The sequence below is a fragment of the Dasypus novemcinctus genome, chromosome 6 (genome assembly GCF_030445035.2).
Source record: "Dasypus novemcinctus isolate mDasNov1 chromosome 6, mDasNov1.1.hap2, whole genome shotgun sequence".
NCBI lineage: Eukaryota > Metazoa > Chordata > Mammalia > Cingulata > Dasypodidae > Dasypus > Dasypus novemcinctus.
In genome coordinates, this window is record NC_080678.1 from 23,680,986 (window position 1) to 23,695,987 (window position 15,002).

The following is a 15,002-nucleotide window of genomic DNA, read 5'->3' on the forward strand; positions in this document are numbered from 1 at the left end:
TCCAGGGAGCTCAAATATTTTACATGATTGGCTCTATTTTACCAAAGTAAATAACTTTTTAGCTGTAATATCACTGTCTTTATTTACCTATCAGTATAAAACTCTTTTGTGATCATTTTCCCAAGGATGAGCTAAAGGAAACGTTAGAGACCCATTCTTTAAAAAAAAATGTAAAGCATGTTTTTAAAGTAAACATATTAAGGGTAAAGGACAGAGTTACCTTATAATAATTCTAAATATTCAGAAAAGCAAAAAATACAATATTTTAAGCTTTGTCACAAAAGAGTGACTGCCTTTTCTCTTTGATGGTATGTAGATGAATTTGGAGTCCTCTCCTCTTGAAAATTGACCTCGGAGACATCAACATAATATTTGTAGATGCCCTTTCCATTCATTACAGTGAGTGTTGATGAGTGGTTGATGGGGTAACTTAGACTGAAACCCTTTCCATCACAAAAGCAAACTAAGTACCAGTCAGCAGACCAGTTGTTGGGAGGCCAACACTCATGCCTTCCTTGTATCACACATTGAACTGGCTTGTTGAACTGAGCCCATTTTCTCTAGAGACGGGCTACTAGTGCAGAATTGTTGTCGGGTGCTTTTTTCCCATGTGATGTTCACTTTCAAATGCTAAAGATCACCGCTGACTTTACCAGCCTAACAAATTGAGCACAGATGGTCTAGTCCATTAAGATTCCCTTGTCGTGGGGCTGATGTGAGAAGTTGTCTTTGCTGTGGAATTAGGAACTGATATGAGACGCAGATCTAGTGGCAGAGAGGAAGATGATGAAGAACTTCTGAGACGCCGGCAGCTTCAAGAAGAGCAATTAATGAAGGTTTGTCCTTAAGCTACCTTGCTGCTGTCTTGACTTGAGTTCCATTTGAGCTGTACTTTTTGAAAGACTGTTGTGTGCAAGCCACCATGATGAGCAAGAGGTGGGCCCCCGCCCTCGGGGTCTGCAGTCTGGGAGGCAAGACAAGCCAGGCTTCTAGTAATATCATGCAGAATGCTCGGGGACTCCTGGAGGGGATGCCATTGAGGCCAGAGGCCAAAGGGACGCAGAGTGTTTGGGCTTTTGCAAGAAGGAGAGCGAGACTGTGTGGAATATGAGTGCAGGGACGTGAGTTGAAAGGATGCTGACAGGCCAGGTGGACCCAAGGCGGGGTACAGATTGAATGAGGGCAACACTTCCCTCCCTTATCCTGCCTTTGCCGAAGGAATCCCCATGGGAGGGAGCATTCCTCCAAGTCTTTCCCAGAGACTTGTAGGACCTCCTATAGATTTCTGAGGCAGAAGAAAAGGGCTAGAAGGAACTACCACCCTCGTCATACCCATCCACCTATAGCCCAGGTCTACAGTATCCCAGAAGACCAAAAGAGGGTGACCGGTTATAGCCTGGGGTGGAGGGCATCAGGAAATTGTGAATTCTCCCACTAGAAAGGGACTGATGAAAGCCTTGAAATGATGTTTTCCAAAAGATACTTATTCACATGGGGAAATGATGTGACATTAATTATGTGGGGAGAAAGACACAAAGTTTCATTTATACCATGATCCCAGTTTTGTATAATATGTACATAGAAAATACTGGATGGATATAAATCTTCTTTCCTTCTGAATTTTTCAGGATCTGTACAATGAACATGTATTACTCATTTTCTTGTTTTTAAGCAAATCAATGCAGTTTCTTTTTAAAGGTTACCATTCCCAGTGCCCCCTCCCCACATCAAATATTTACACTCACTCACAGGTACTCCCTGAGGTCACCTGCTGGCAGTTTGGGGGACGGGAAAGGAGGGAGGACATTCTTCTGACATGGAACCTGGGGGGCTTAGGGAATTTTGCCTTGAAATTGCAAAGGCTAAAGGGGTTCAGGCTCCAAAACCTGACCTACCACTTGAGTTACCTACCACCAGGCTCTGGGCACCCCAGGTATCCAGGCCCCTCCAGAGTCATGAATTTCTTGCAGGATCTTCTCAGAAGAAACTGCAGTTCCATGCAACTCATTGCAGGCTTTGCTTTCATTTCTCTTTCCTCTCTGAATAGCTCAACTCAGGTCTGGGGCAGTTGATATTGAAAGAAGAGATGGAGAAGGAGAGCCGGGAAAGGTCATTGCTGTCAGCCAGTCGCTATGATTCTCCCATCCACTCAGGTAAGCAGCAGATCCATCTCCTTCCCCAGCCAAGAGCCACCTGCCTCCTACAAAAAGCCTGCCTTGACTATTCCAAGAGAGGCAGAAACCATTTTTACTGCAACTCACAGAGTGGTTTATGATAGTGGAATCCTGGGAAGCCCACTTCCTATCAGCTTAGCTTATGAGCATGATGTGGTTCTTCCTTAAATGTGTGTGTTTTCTGCTGGGAAAGGGGGAGCCCTTGGAGGATCTTAAGAATCATGAGAGATCAGTCCCCATGTATAAGACCTGCCTTCCAGAACAATCATCTCAGAGGGAAGCAGAAAAAGGAGACTCAAAACAGGATTTTTTTTTTTTTTTTTACTGTAGGGGGTATAAGCAAGACATTTTCTAAGCCTTGTGTTTTTACAGTAATATATTCAATGTGAGATCTGAGAATGACAGGTTGTTGACATGTTCGAAGGAGAAAACTGATACCTTATGCTGAAATAGTCTATATTTGCCATAAGCCAATTCTTTCTCAACTCAGAAGATTTCTTCTCTCATGTTCTGGACCCAGCAGCATACTTTTCTCTTCTAAGGGTTCCATTAAAAATGTATCTAGTGTTTAGCACTTTTGATAAATATCATTTCATCTTCACAACATACCAATGAAATAGGTGCTGTTATTCTCATCATCTTCATTTCACAGATAAGAAAACTGAGGCAGAGCAATTTTAGGTAACTTTTCCAATGTCACATAGCTAATAACTAACAAATCAAGAATTTAGGAGTCCAGGCATTCTAACTCCAGAGCCCACACTCCTAACTGGAATGCCCTGCTACCTCTCTTGGAACAAGGTATTTTGCTGATCTTTAGAGTTCCTTCTAATTCTGAGGTTCTGTTCTATAAAAATAGATATCACTATGCCAACATGGATCAAGAAATAGGAGAAAGACATTTAATACCCTGCCAAAGTGGCAGAGTCAGAATTCGAACCTGGGTCTGCTCCTCCATAGCCCAGCAGTCAGGGAGGCTTGGACATCACACCCTGTACCAGGCCCCCCAGGAGTCCACCCAGGACTGGCCAGTAGATCACGATAATGTACCTGGTTGGCTTCCAGGTGAGTTCTTGCTACTGTACTGGCTGAGGAATGGACTTTTGCATCCAGAGAGCCTGCGTAAAGATCCTCATGTCACTTAGCCTTCTTTCGTCTTCTATAAAATAGAGATCACAATCATTCTATTAGGTTTGTACTGAAGTGTCACATAAGCCTAGTATTTGGTATGTGCCTAGTACATGGGTTTATGCCAAAATCGTAGAAGCACAGGTAGCTCCAGGCAAACTGTCTATAGTTTTTTCCTCACCCCTCCTCAGTGATTCCATTCCCTGCAGCATACAAATATGGTGACATTTTGTCAACATTTGAGCCCAAATATTGTTTAAATTATTTTTCCTTGAACTTCTATTCTGTAAGGTAGAGGATTCACTGCCAATTCAACATTGAGGAATTGGACTTTGTTTCCTAACAATTGGTTTCATACCTTTTTTTTCCCCCTCATTCAGCTTCACATGCTCCATCATCTAAAACTGCCTCTCTCCCAGGCTATGGAAGAAATGGACTTCACCGGGTAAGATTTCTCTTCTGTGTGGCTTCAGTTAATTATTCTGCATTTACTCCCTCCTCAGTCCTGGCTGAAGGACTAATGCTTTGTCTGAATAAGTATTACCCTTGACCTCAGTGTTAGCATATAATGAAAACCATTGTCTCCCTGACCTTCAGGTAAAATAATTTTGAGTTATAGGCAAAATAAACTAATTCTATTGAGATAAAAAGAAATTGACTTTAGGTAATTTCTTAGCTGTTGGGAAGACTAGACAAAGTAATTGTTTAGCAAATATGTTTAATGTCAAGCAGAGAACAATTTCTGCAATCATTATGTCTGTTGTAAAAAGGAATAGGAAAGTTTGTTGCCTCCTCCCCACCCTTAGTAGAACAAAGGTAGTTGTGTAACTAAGTAGAGAAAGGTATTTTTATTTATTGACAAGAGACACTTGTTTACCAAGAGTTTCTTTGATAATTAGTGGCATTAGATTTCTTACCAAAGACAGAGTTCATAGCAGAAGAAGAAAGAGGAAAGAAAAATAATAAGGATCCAGGAATATAGCTAGGGAAGAATTCTTATGGTTTTTTCCAATCTCTTCTCCCCTTCCACCCGATTCCAGAGTGACCACTTGAGGAGGTTTTCTAATCGAGTGTTTCTCCTTGTTTCAGCCTGTTTCTACAGACCTTGCTCAGTACGACTGCTACGGAGATGTCAGTGGTGGCGTGCGAGGTGAGGCTTCTCTGTGCCCTTGAGGCTGAGTTCATGAGGGCACGTGTGATCGCAGGTTTATTGGCTGCGTGGGCATGCAGTGTTAACATCCCAGCGTAGGACCACATTATCCTCTGTGAGCTATTATGGCATTTATTAAAATCTCAAAGGATCCCTGATGAAATAAAGCCATGAAAAGGGAGACTGTAAGAAATCATTCACTGCTCCTGCTATGTGCTGGACACTATCTTAGACCCCTGGAAGTATAGCAAGAAGCAAGACATGGCCCCTACCCTCAAAGTATGTGTGGCTGTGATGGGAAGGAGGAGAGGTTGCAATAAATAGATTATTACAGTTCAGGGTGATAAATGCTGTATGATCGGAGATGCAGAGTGAAGGAAGGAGCACCTTGAGGATGTTAGGGAAAGCTTCCAGGAAAAAAGGTTGGTTTAACTAAAGACTTGAGATGGGGCAGACATGTCCTGCTTTTAGGGAGGCAGATGGCACAGTTTGTGCAGAAGCTGGCAAGAAAGGGGTATGGTTCATTGAGGAACATTTTGGAGATTGTACTAGCATGTAGTCTTTCTGTTCACGTTCCCATGTTTTTCTATGACCTTGCCCTTATCCTCTGTTCTTCTGCTTTCCATTTCAGACTACCAGGTACGGAACACTTGTCTTTCTCGAGTTGGCTACACCAGCAAAACAGTCACCTTCCAATCCAGACCATACTGATGCTCCAGGGAAGGGTTTCTGTTTAGAAAAATGTTTGTTTTAATTGATCTGTCAAATCCTAAGTCCAAAGCCATGAGGAGCAGACATGCCTGGTGCCCAGGTCAAGCTGTGCCTGCAGGCCTTGGGGGACAGTGCAGACCCGGCCAGGTATTGGATCGCTCTTGCACTGTCCGTGAGCAGTCCTCTCTGAGGTAGGAGAGGCCCAGCTTCAAGGCTCTGCCTGTGCACACGTTTCTCCCCCTCATCATAACCACCCAGTACTTTGGGTCCTCCCCTTCCTTGCCTGGTCCAAAATGAAAAGAAATTCACATATTGGCCAGTAGGAAAGAACAGTTTGTTCTGGTACCATTGCTTCCCCCGATTAGAACCTAAATTTTGTAAAATTGTGATGGGGAATGAAAGAAGAAGAAGAAAAAAAAGATACAAAGGAAAAAAAAACCTTGATAAAAATAAAAAAGTAACAACGGTAGGTGTGGTAATTTTTTTGACTTGCATGCACTTGCTTACATGGAGCCTAAGTTCAGGAATTAGTCAATCGTGATTAAGTCAACACCTCTCCCCAGCTGGTTATGAAAGGCTGTGTAAGCACCTCATGTCTGCAAAATGGTGGTGAGGCTTGGAGACCCACACAGGGAGTTGGGGAGCCCGCAGCATCCTCATCTCAGTTCCCTGCACTGTTTCATTCTCCTCCCAAACTAGTATTTCTGTTGCAGACACTCCCAGATGGCCACATGCCTGGAATGAGAATGGACCGAGGAGTGTCTATGCCCAACATGTTGGAACCAAAGGCATGTACAGATCTTCTTCTCTCATACAGATGACAAACTGGGATATAGCCCTGTAAAATTTGGTTTTTCTCTTTTCCCTGCTCTCAGAGTTTTGAGGCCCTCCTTGTTCTAGATTGGTGCATTTGAGCAAACCATATCATGAGGCACCTGGCTATGCCACAGGCTTGGCCACAAGACAGCAGGTTCAAGCCCTTGCTGGGTTTGGGCTCTGTGTTCATAGTTAAGTGCCAGCTCATCTTTCCCTTTTAACCCAGGTGTGACCTGATCCCTGCCATGAGCAATGCAACACATTGCAGAGTGTCACGGTGGCAGTATTCTCCAGAAGGCATGATCAACGCATATCTGTTTTAGCCCTGAAAGTCTCGCATCCCAGAAACCTCCTCAGTCCTGGGCACACTGGGAAAGTTGGTCACCCTAGGTCCAGGACCACCTTGTATATCCAGAAGAGCTCAAGGGCTTTTGTGCTCTGGTGACCATTACCAGGAGCTTCTAATTTTTAGCTTCATCCCCAATGTATAATAAGTTTGCATTCTTTCCCTCAAAAAAACTGTAGAGAGGCACAGTGCTGCCTGAGACAGTGCAGGGAGCCAGGAGTATATAAGAACCTGTCACTGTCCACGCGAAACTTGAGCTTGGCTGGTCTTGAGGGATGAGCCCATCATTCCGATGCTCTAATTATAATCCCTGAGAAGCTCTATTTTGGGAGTGCTAGATTTTAGGTGGATTCCACTTGTTAATAAAATGGACAGCACTGTTCTAGAAAGGGCATTTTTATTTCTTACAGATATTTCCATATGAAATGCTCATGGTGACCAACAGAGGGCGCAACAAAATCCTAAGAGAAGTGGACAGAACCAGGTTGGAGGTAAAAAAAAAAAAAAAAAAATCCAGTCTTAACCACAACACCCTGTGCTTTCTCCCCAACTTTCCCCTAAGGAATGTCTTATTTCTTCCGTGAAAGCAGAAATAATAACAAAAAGAATCAAAATCATATTGTAGGTAAAAGTAAGTGATACCTTTGGAGGAAAACCCAAATTTATATTTAAGAGGCTAGGATAAAAATGCCTGGAAAAAATCCAGAAGAGTGACCCAGGAGATTGGGTGTGATTTTTGTCATTTTCTTTGGAGACTTGATATTGTTATTATGACTGGTGGGGAAGGAATGGGAATCTCCATCCCTATACACATACCCCATACTTATCCCCTGACCCCAGGCTGAGTTTGTATAAAGAGAGAGAAGGGAGCTCTCAATAAAGAGATTTACAGCAGGCAAGTATCTCTTGGATGTTTCCGCATACTTTGTTGAAGGGTTATCTGGGTACACATACCCCAAGATCTCCTTAGACATGGAAGAATGATCTTTGTACTTTTCCACCTGAATGATTTTAATTAAGAAAACTCTGACTGCCAGCCTCTTAAAGAATCATTGCTTTCCCCTGGTGAAAGGCAGTACCTCTAGGAGAGGTCAGCCTGGCAGAGGAGAAGCTGCAGCATCTTAAAGGAACTTTTCTAGAAAGAGGGATAGAAGGAAGGTGGGCCCAGTAAGACCAGGTATCCACTTTACCTCCTGTTGCTGAGCCAGAAGGAAGTCCTAGAGCTCTGGAGAGACCACTCTGGAAGTTTCTCTTTTTGGCTTACTTAATGCTCTGGTGTATTTTCCCTGCATCTTCTCAACATCCCAAGAACCTGAAGTGGAGTTGCCTCCAACATAGTAAATCACCATCCTGTCACTATTCAGTGTTGTTACGGTAACAGTTAATACTCTGCCAGCTGCTTTTACTGGGGCAGGAACCTCACCCGGCTGGCCAGATAAAGAACGACCATGTCCAGTGCCTTTGTAACAAGCCTCAGGGTCGCCTTCTCTCATTATCCTGCCTTGCTCTTGGAAATGATTATTTGTAAAACAGAGAGTAGTTTTCAAAGCCACCCATGTGGCCATCAGCAGTGACCCCTGCTCTTTTCTCCCTTCACAGCGCCACTTAGCCCCTGAAGTGTTTCGGGAAATCTTCGGAATGTCCATACAGGAGTTTGACAAGTTACCTCTTTGGAGACGCAATGACATGAAGAAAAAAGCGAAACTCTTCTAAGTCCTCCCCGTAGACAGCTAATAGAAAGGAGTGGCCATGGCGGTGACTGCAGGATGTTGTACTAAGGCCCGAACTTGATTGATTGGAGAATTTGAAAACCCTCAGCATCAGCCAAAAGGGAAAATCTGATTAAACACCCACGAGCCGACTATTGGGCCAACCAATAGCAATGCTGGCCAAGAAGCAGAGGGGTAGAAATTTCTGTGTTCTCAAACTCCACAGCAGTGTTCCCATGTGCCCTTTTTATGTTACTTTACGCCCACGACAGAGCTCCTTCCTTCTTTTGTTTTTCTTTTAACTGTTGTCCAACAGTAGTGCTGACCGTAAGGGTAAGAGCCAGCAAGTGCCCTTAGGATGCTGCGTGGAAAAAAATATATTGTAAATCCAGAGTACAAATGTATTTATTCTGTAGCCCTGTGGCTAAGGAAGAAGAGTCTGAGGAAGACCCTGAGTAGCAGCCGTTGTGCTCCGGCCTCTCCTTCCTGGCCTCGTGAGCCTCTGCCCACCTGTAGGTGGGATGGCAGCCAGCCGCAGGCAGCAGGCAGGCCGGCAGCTCTGAGTGGGCGACCATCCGCAAAAGTCACCTTTAGCAAGCTCCTTGCTCTCTACTGTTCGCTAGGATCTGGTTGGCAAATGAAGCAGCTGTTATTAAAATTGCTTAAAAGGAGAAAAAGAAGGAAAGGGAATGAAAGGAAGCCTCGCTTAACTTTTTTTTTCTACTTAAGATAGTGTGCTTGATTCTGCTGCCCCACTAAGGAGCGGGGCCTGGCTTGGCGCCCCCCTCCCCCCGCTTGCAAAGAAAGGAAATGGGAGGGAGGGTCTCCGGATTGGCTGGGTTGGGTGCAGTTAGGTGATTCTTACCACCGTTTCCCCCCAGATGGCAATACCACTCGCGGCAACACACAAGCTCCGCATCGTACCAACACAGCTTCTGCAGCCTGGCGTCCCCTGCATCTGCCATCCTGTGAAGCAGCCCAAGCCCAGCCCTGGCTTTGTTCTTTAAGGTCATTTCAGCACTAGGCTAAGGAAAGGCATGTTTCTCGTTTTTAAAGCTCTGCAACTCCAGAGCAAGTTGCCTCAGACAGGTTTCATTTGGCCTTTTCCCTTCCCTCCTAGTACTGTGGATTTGATGGCTTAGTATGTTGTGGGTTTTGTCTGTTTTAAGTCTGCATGTGCTTTGTGGTCTCATTTCTGCTTGAATGTCTGTACTGCTGTGCTGCAGCTTCTCAGGGAGATTTGCACAGGTGCACGTGGTGCAGAGATCAAGAGTGAGGCCAAACTGCCCGCTGCACTGTCACCTCCTTCCAGGAAGGGCGTTGGCACTCAGTAGCCAGCATCCTCTGTGCACCGTGTCGCTCATGTCAGGATCAGCGTGTGAAGACACAGCTGTGGGATCGGGCTCTGTGTGGAGATCAGAGTCCTCGCTCTGCAATACCAGATTTCAGTCTGAGCCTTGGATTTCACCAAATCGTGTGAAGTTGTCACATTTATTCTCATGCTTTGAGTCTCTGCTTAGGAATTTAAGCTTTGTTTTAAAGCCAAAGTAGAAAGCAGTTGAATTCACCTACATATGTCACTGATAACAAAAGCTCAGAAATTCTTCACTAGCTGTCTGACACCAACAGTAACAAGCAAGAAAACTATTTTCTGAACCTGTGCTGCACACCTATAACTGGCAATACACTTCCGTGAACTGGGTGCTGTCGTGGACACTAATTGCTGTTTAACGTTCTCCTGGTCGCTTATGGAAGGACTCTCTGTTGGCTTGTCCTGTCAGTGCTACGGACTGGAATGCTCAAGGACTGTTCTCACAAATGTGTGTGGGTGTGGATGTGTGTGTCGTGGTCCTACTGATCTGCTTAGCAGATGGCTGTGACAGGATGGGGCTGAGGAGCCGAGACCAGCTGCTGCTTCAGATGGCAGCTTGCAGACTTGCCCCTTCACGTATCAGGTGCCTCTTGCTTCCTTTGATACGTTCTGTCCCATCTTCTCTCTGACCTCTCCTGTGTTGGCAGCCTCGGCCCAAAGTCTGGTGTCCTGGTCATCGCTTGGCTCTGACGAAGCAAGGGGTCCATCCTCCCCTTTGAGCTCCCCAAGCATGTGCAAGCGTGGGAGGCAGACGCTGTGGTTTGTACCTGGTGTTTCCCAGCCACGATCAATACCAGTGATGGCTGCCAGGATCCCAGCACTTGGCTGGCAGAGCAATTTTTTCAGTGTGGAGGTAATAAAGGACCCCCAATGCTTTTTATCGGTTAATGAGTTCTGACCCAAAGCACACACTTGCAGATCAGATGCCAGTAGAAGAAAAACAAAGGCATTGGGGCAACATGGGCACAATCGGGTGGTTTTGCTGAAATTCCTATCTATTGGTCTAAGTAAGGAGGACAATGCCCTGTTGTAAAAAGAGCACGTTAGACTGATAAACGGGATAACTCTTATGTTACAGAGTCCCAGAGTTAAGGAGTCTGCCCAAGATTACAATGACATTATAGTTGAAGAACTAAACTTGTTAATGAAACTTTAATTTTTCTCATGTCTTTTGAGCTCATGCCTGCATCCAACTCAAGGGTGGGGAGGGTGGGGGGAGTGGGGGCTTGTTTCCATATCAAGTATGTTAGCTAATTTAAACTACCCCATGCAAAAATGCATTGCCAGAAAATGTCAGTAGCCTCCTGTCTGCTCTGGGGAGAGGACGTTGGACACAGTGGGCTCCCCAACACCATTCCCCAGAGGAAGGCTCCAGCTGGGAGCATGGGTTTGGGGGCAACCTGGTTCTCTTAACTGCCAAGTTGAATATGTGGGCTGCCAAGTTTTTCCTCTTCTGTTAAAGTCTTCTCAGCATGTGTGTCCTCAAAGTGCCCAGACCGCAGTCCAGGAGGTCAGTCCTCTCTGCTTTAAGCCTCCCCTGTACGTAACTCGGATTGTCAACACAGATGAACAGAGATTGTTCTCTCTAGGAAAGGACTTATATACGTGGTACACGCCGCCGATGCATATAAAGGGCTAGATTTTTGAGCATTTGCCTTCCCTGCAATCATACTGATTGTATAAAGTAAGAGAGGCCCGTGTAAGAAAATGAAAGTCAGGGCTTCCTTTAAAATTTCTTCCATAAAAGCCAGGATATCATTTAGTCTTCCTGTGATACCTGTTATATGACAAAGAGCTTTTGGAAACTTGTGCAGACAACTATGCATCTATATTTTGGTTTGGGATTATTTATGAAGTATTCTTCATATGACTTCTCTGGTAACTATAGATTAATCTCTTTTTCTCTGAAACCTCAAACAAACAAAAAAGTTAGACAATGGGTAAAAAGGTACCGAAAAAAAAAAGAAAAGAAAAGAAACAGGTAGTATTCTATCTGTCATGTCCTGTAGTATCTGTCTGCTCTCCCACCCCACTCAGAAATCTTTTCTTTCCAAATGGAGTTTCCTTTTCTGAGGTGAAGGCTGGGATGAATCTCGTTTGCAATCCTCGCCCTACCCCCTCAAACTGGTTATAGCAACCAACTCTCCTTGGAGAAGTCTTGCTTGAAATGTTTTTAAGATGTTCACCTGATTTCTTTACACTTTGAAGCAAACCCCTTTTTCTAAAGAATTGCTTCTCAGATATATAAAATATATACACTTTTGCAAGTTTAAAAAACTCAAACTAACCACTTTTGACTAGGTAGGTCTTTCTATCAAAGCTATTTAAAGCAAACTTGGTATTAGCGTTGACTGAAGCATTGAGGGGACAGGTAACTCCTCCCAACAGTGGGTTCAGTGGAAGGAAAATGAACTTCGTGCCATTGGCACTTTTGTACGCTCTGAAGCAAGTTTGGTTTTTATAAGCCACCTCTTTTGTATTTCTGATAACTAGTCAATCTGTATTTCCTATGCTAACCTTGGTTTTACGTTATTTTTTAAATTATTTCCTTTTGAGGAACTCAGTGTTTGTCAGTGTGCCCTAAAACTCACTCATCAGTGCTCCCTTTTGAGGAAGTTTCTATCCAGAAAAAGATGATTTCAGGCTTGAGATTTGCAATGACACTGCGCCGTAATGATGTACATTAAGGAAACTTCATGGTGATGAAAGAGAAACCTTTCTGTTTGTTGCTCAGGACACAGTGGGGAGATGGGGACTGAGAATGCTTTGCATATGGATGCTTGTATTTGGTCAGGTTTAACAGATGGCAAACTCAAATGGAAATCGAAGGGGAAAGTGGTCAGTTTACACTGAAAGAAACTTGCCCAACAATATCTGTGCACCCTCCAAAATTAAGCAAACCCAAATCTCAGTGTAACTGAGCATAAATGTTATCATTAAATTCTACCCCATTGTGTGTCTCCCTTGAGTGAAGTTCTCCCACGAGGCACTTCCTGAGCCCACTGGCCTGAGGTGGAAGGAGGTGATTCGCTGTGTCCATTATCATGCAGAAAGGTGGTGAGCCCCTTGGAGACTGTACATGATAGGTTTCTTGACCTTTCAGAAGAGAGAACGATGGTCCTCAAAACTGATGTTCTATTTGGTTTTTATGTACAGACCTGTCCAGTAATAAACGTGTGTGCTTTCTGTGAGTTGTCGACAACTCGGCCTCGAAGCTCTCACAGTTCTTTCGTTTTAGGTTGGGTTTATGGCATTTTTTGTACATGTTGGAAAGCAGATGGTTCTTCTCTTCCTTCCTCCCATTTCAAACATAATGAAAATGAACATTTGGGAAATCTCCTTTTTAAAATGTGGCGTGTCCCCTGTGAAAGCGAGTGGTTGTCCAGCTATGTGCCGCGTCCCATGCGCTTGTCTGCAGAGGGAGGGGGTGGCCGCCGGCCCCCGGGTCGCTGGGCCGCGTCCCTGCCCTGCCCCCGCAGCAGCAGCAGCACGTACCGCACTCCGAGGCCTCCCCGCTCTGCCTTCCCGTTGTACTCAGAACAGCTCCGTGAATAAAGTTGTGTGCTTTATTCATAAATGCCTCCACACCGCGTTTCATTTTTCGGTCCCCTGTTCCCTGCCCCGTTTACGGGTCTACTCCTGTTTTTAAACATGTCATCCCAATTCTAATAACCAGAACTGAGTCAGAATCTGGTCAAAACCTCAGGAATCGCAGAAGGCGGTCGGTAGGTGGGCAGGTGCAATAAAGAGCAACATGTCGTGTTGACCAAACCAACAAAAGAAAAATAAAATCTCGAGAGTTTGTAGACTGTGCCGCTCTAGATACTGGTTGGTTTTGTGACACACAACAGTGACAGCCTTAGCATTTAGTCAGGAGGTTTGTGGACAAGAACTTCTGAGCCACTTGAATAGGGGCCGTTTTACTAGCCACTGAAAAACAACTGTCCAAAGGCCTGTTCCCAATCTTTGATCCCCTCTGCATTAGGAGCTTTAAATGAAGAAAGCCTCCTGGATTACAATTTACTTGTTATCGTCACTGCCAAGATTTGGGGCTTACCAGAAAGCACAAGGATCTATTCAGACTCAAGGTGACTTTCGACTTGGCCTTCATTGCACTGTGTGTGTCCCTCAAGCCAGTGCAGGGGCCTTTCACAACACGTTCACGTGGCCGCTCGCTTGGAGGCAGGACGCTGAGTTATTGGCTGTCACCTGCTGAATTCCCAGCCCAGCTCGAGGTCCGTCTTCTACTGGCCTCTGTCCCCACCGCACCAGCATCACCGCGTTGGCCAGTAATGACAGCTCTTCAGGCCTAATGGTGAAAGGCTGGGCATTTGGCCCTGGTGACTACCCCTTCCCTGAAAATTGGTCCCCTGGCTAGAGCAATGAACCCGCCCACTCAGTGGCACACACCTTCCTTTCTTGGGAGTCCCAGGCCCTTTGTGACTGGCACCAAATCTTTCACTTCGGCCCTTCCATGCCACCGCGAGCTCCCAAACACACCATGTCCTCTCCTGCCTCTGCAACAGCCAGTGACATTTCTTCGTGCAATGCCCAACACTTCAAGGAGGTGAAGAGCAGAGAGGACCTGGCCCTAAGGAGGGAATGGCCAACCTGGGCTCCGCGAACCAGTTGCTCCTCAGCTTTGTGGAGTTATCCACGTGAATGTCCCATGGGCTCCATCTGCCCTGAATCAACAAGAAGCCCGTTTATGACCTCAGTGAGCCTGCCCTGATCAGTTCTTTGCATGCCTGTGTTTGAGCCTTGTTCAGGTACAAAGTGTTGCCTAGTGCTGTGCTGCCAGCCCTGCTATGTGCCTGCTCCTTAGTTGACCTGGTACTGAGTGCCAGGACCCTCGGCTCTCACACCATCCTGCAAGGCAGGTGGTCCTGGCTGCACCACGCATGTGAGAAACCTGACGTTCATGCAGTGAGCGGCAGAGCTAGGATTACCCTGGACTGTCCCCTCAGCTCCCGTGCCGTTTCCTCGGCGTCCCACTGCCTGAGACCTGAAGGCAAGGATTGTGTCTCCTACATTCCCAGGCTCCCCAGGTGTGCTGTCCAGAACACGTGCTCAGGGTGAGACTAGCCAGTTCCCTGCACCCTGGCCATGAGCCCATCATCATCCCCAAGGGGTGGTTATGACCAACGGTTCTGGAACTACAGCCGTGTATTGTAGGGCCATTTAGCCTTCTGGGCCTCAATTTGTTCATCTGTAGAATGGGTAAAATAAACTCTGTGATAACACATTCTAAGCACTTAGCGCAGTGCCCAGCACATAGTAATTGCTCAAGAAATTGCTCTCCATTGCTGTTTCTGCAAAATGAGCTACTTAGACTTAACAAGCCCCATAACCTCTCTGACCCTCAGTTTCCTCATCTGTAAAACGAGTGAATACCTGCTCTGGCTATCTCTCAGGGCTGAGTGGTCAAATGAAGTAAGGTAGGTAGATTGCAGTTTGGTGGGGGTGTGGTGGGAAACGAGGAGTAATGGTTAATGGGTACAGGGTTACTGTTTGGGGTAAAGGAAGAGTTTTTGGTAATGGATGGTGGTAATGGTTGCACAACATTGTGAATTTAACACCATTGAATTGCATACTT

At 45.5% G+C, this 15,002-nt stretch overlaps 1 protein-coding gene across 12 annotated transcripts in view; it reads left to right on the top strand.

Moving 5' to 3' along the window:
* ABLIM1 (actin binding LIM protein 1) overlaps positions 1 to 12,983 on the top strand; it is a 316,566-nt gene extending 303,583 nt beyond the window's left edge. For 11 of the 12 annotated variants that reach the window (XR_009186072.2, XR_009186068.2, XR_009186063.2 and 8 more), the window contains 6 exons: positions 745 to 836; positions 2,048 to 2,153; positions 3,683 to 3,747; positions 4,392 to 4,452; positions 5,084 to 5,951; positions 6,736 to 6,980. Coding sequence is in view for 1 of the 12 variants with exons in the window: in XM_058298332.1 (XP_058154315.1) it covers positions 745 to 836; positions 2,048 to 2,153; positions 3,683 to 3,747; positions 4,392 to 4,452; positions 5,084 to 5,091; positions 5,877 to 5,951; positions 6,736 to 6,816; positions 7,925 to 8,038 (602 nt within the window). In the remaining 11 variants the exon portion in view is untranslated. Of the gene's footprint in view, positions 1 to 744; positions 837 to 2,047; positions 2,154 to 3,682; positions 3,748 to 4,391; positions 4,453 to 5,083; positions 5,952 to 6,735; positions 6,981 to 7,924 lie in introns of those variants that run through there. The other variant, XM_058298332.1, reaches the window with a different exon arrangement.
* The last annotated feature ends 2,019 nt before the right edge of the window (positions 12,984 to 15,002 follow it).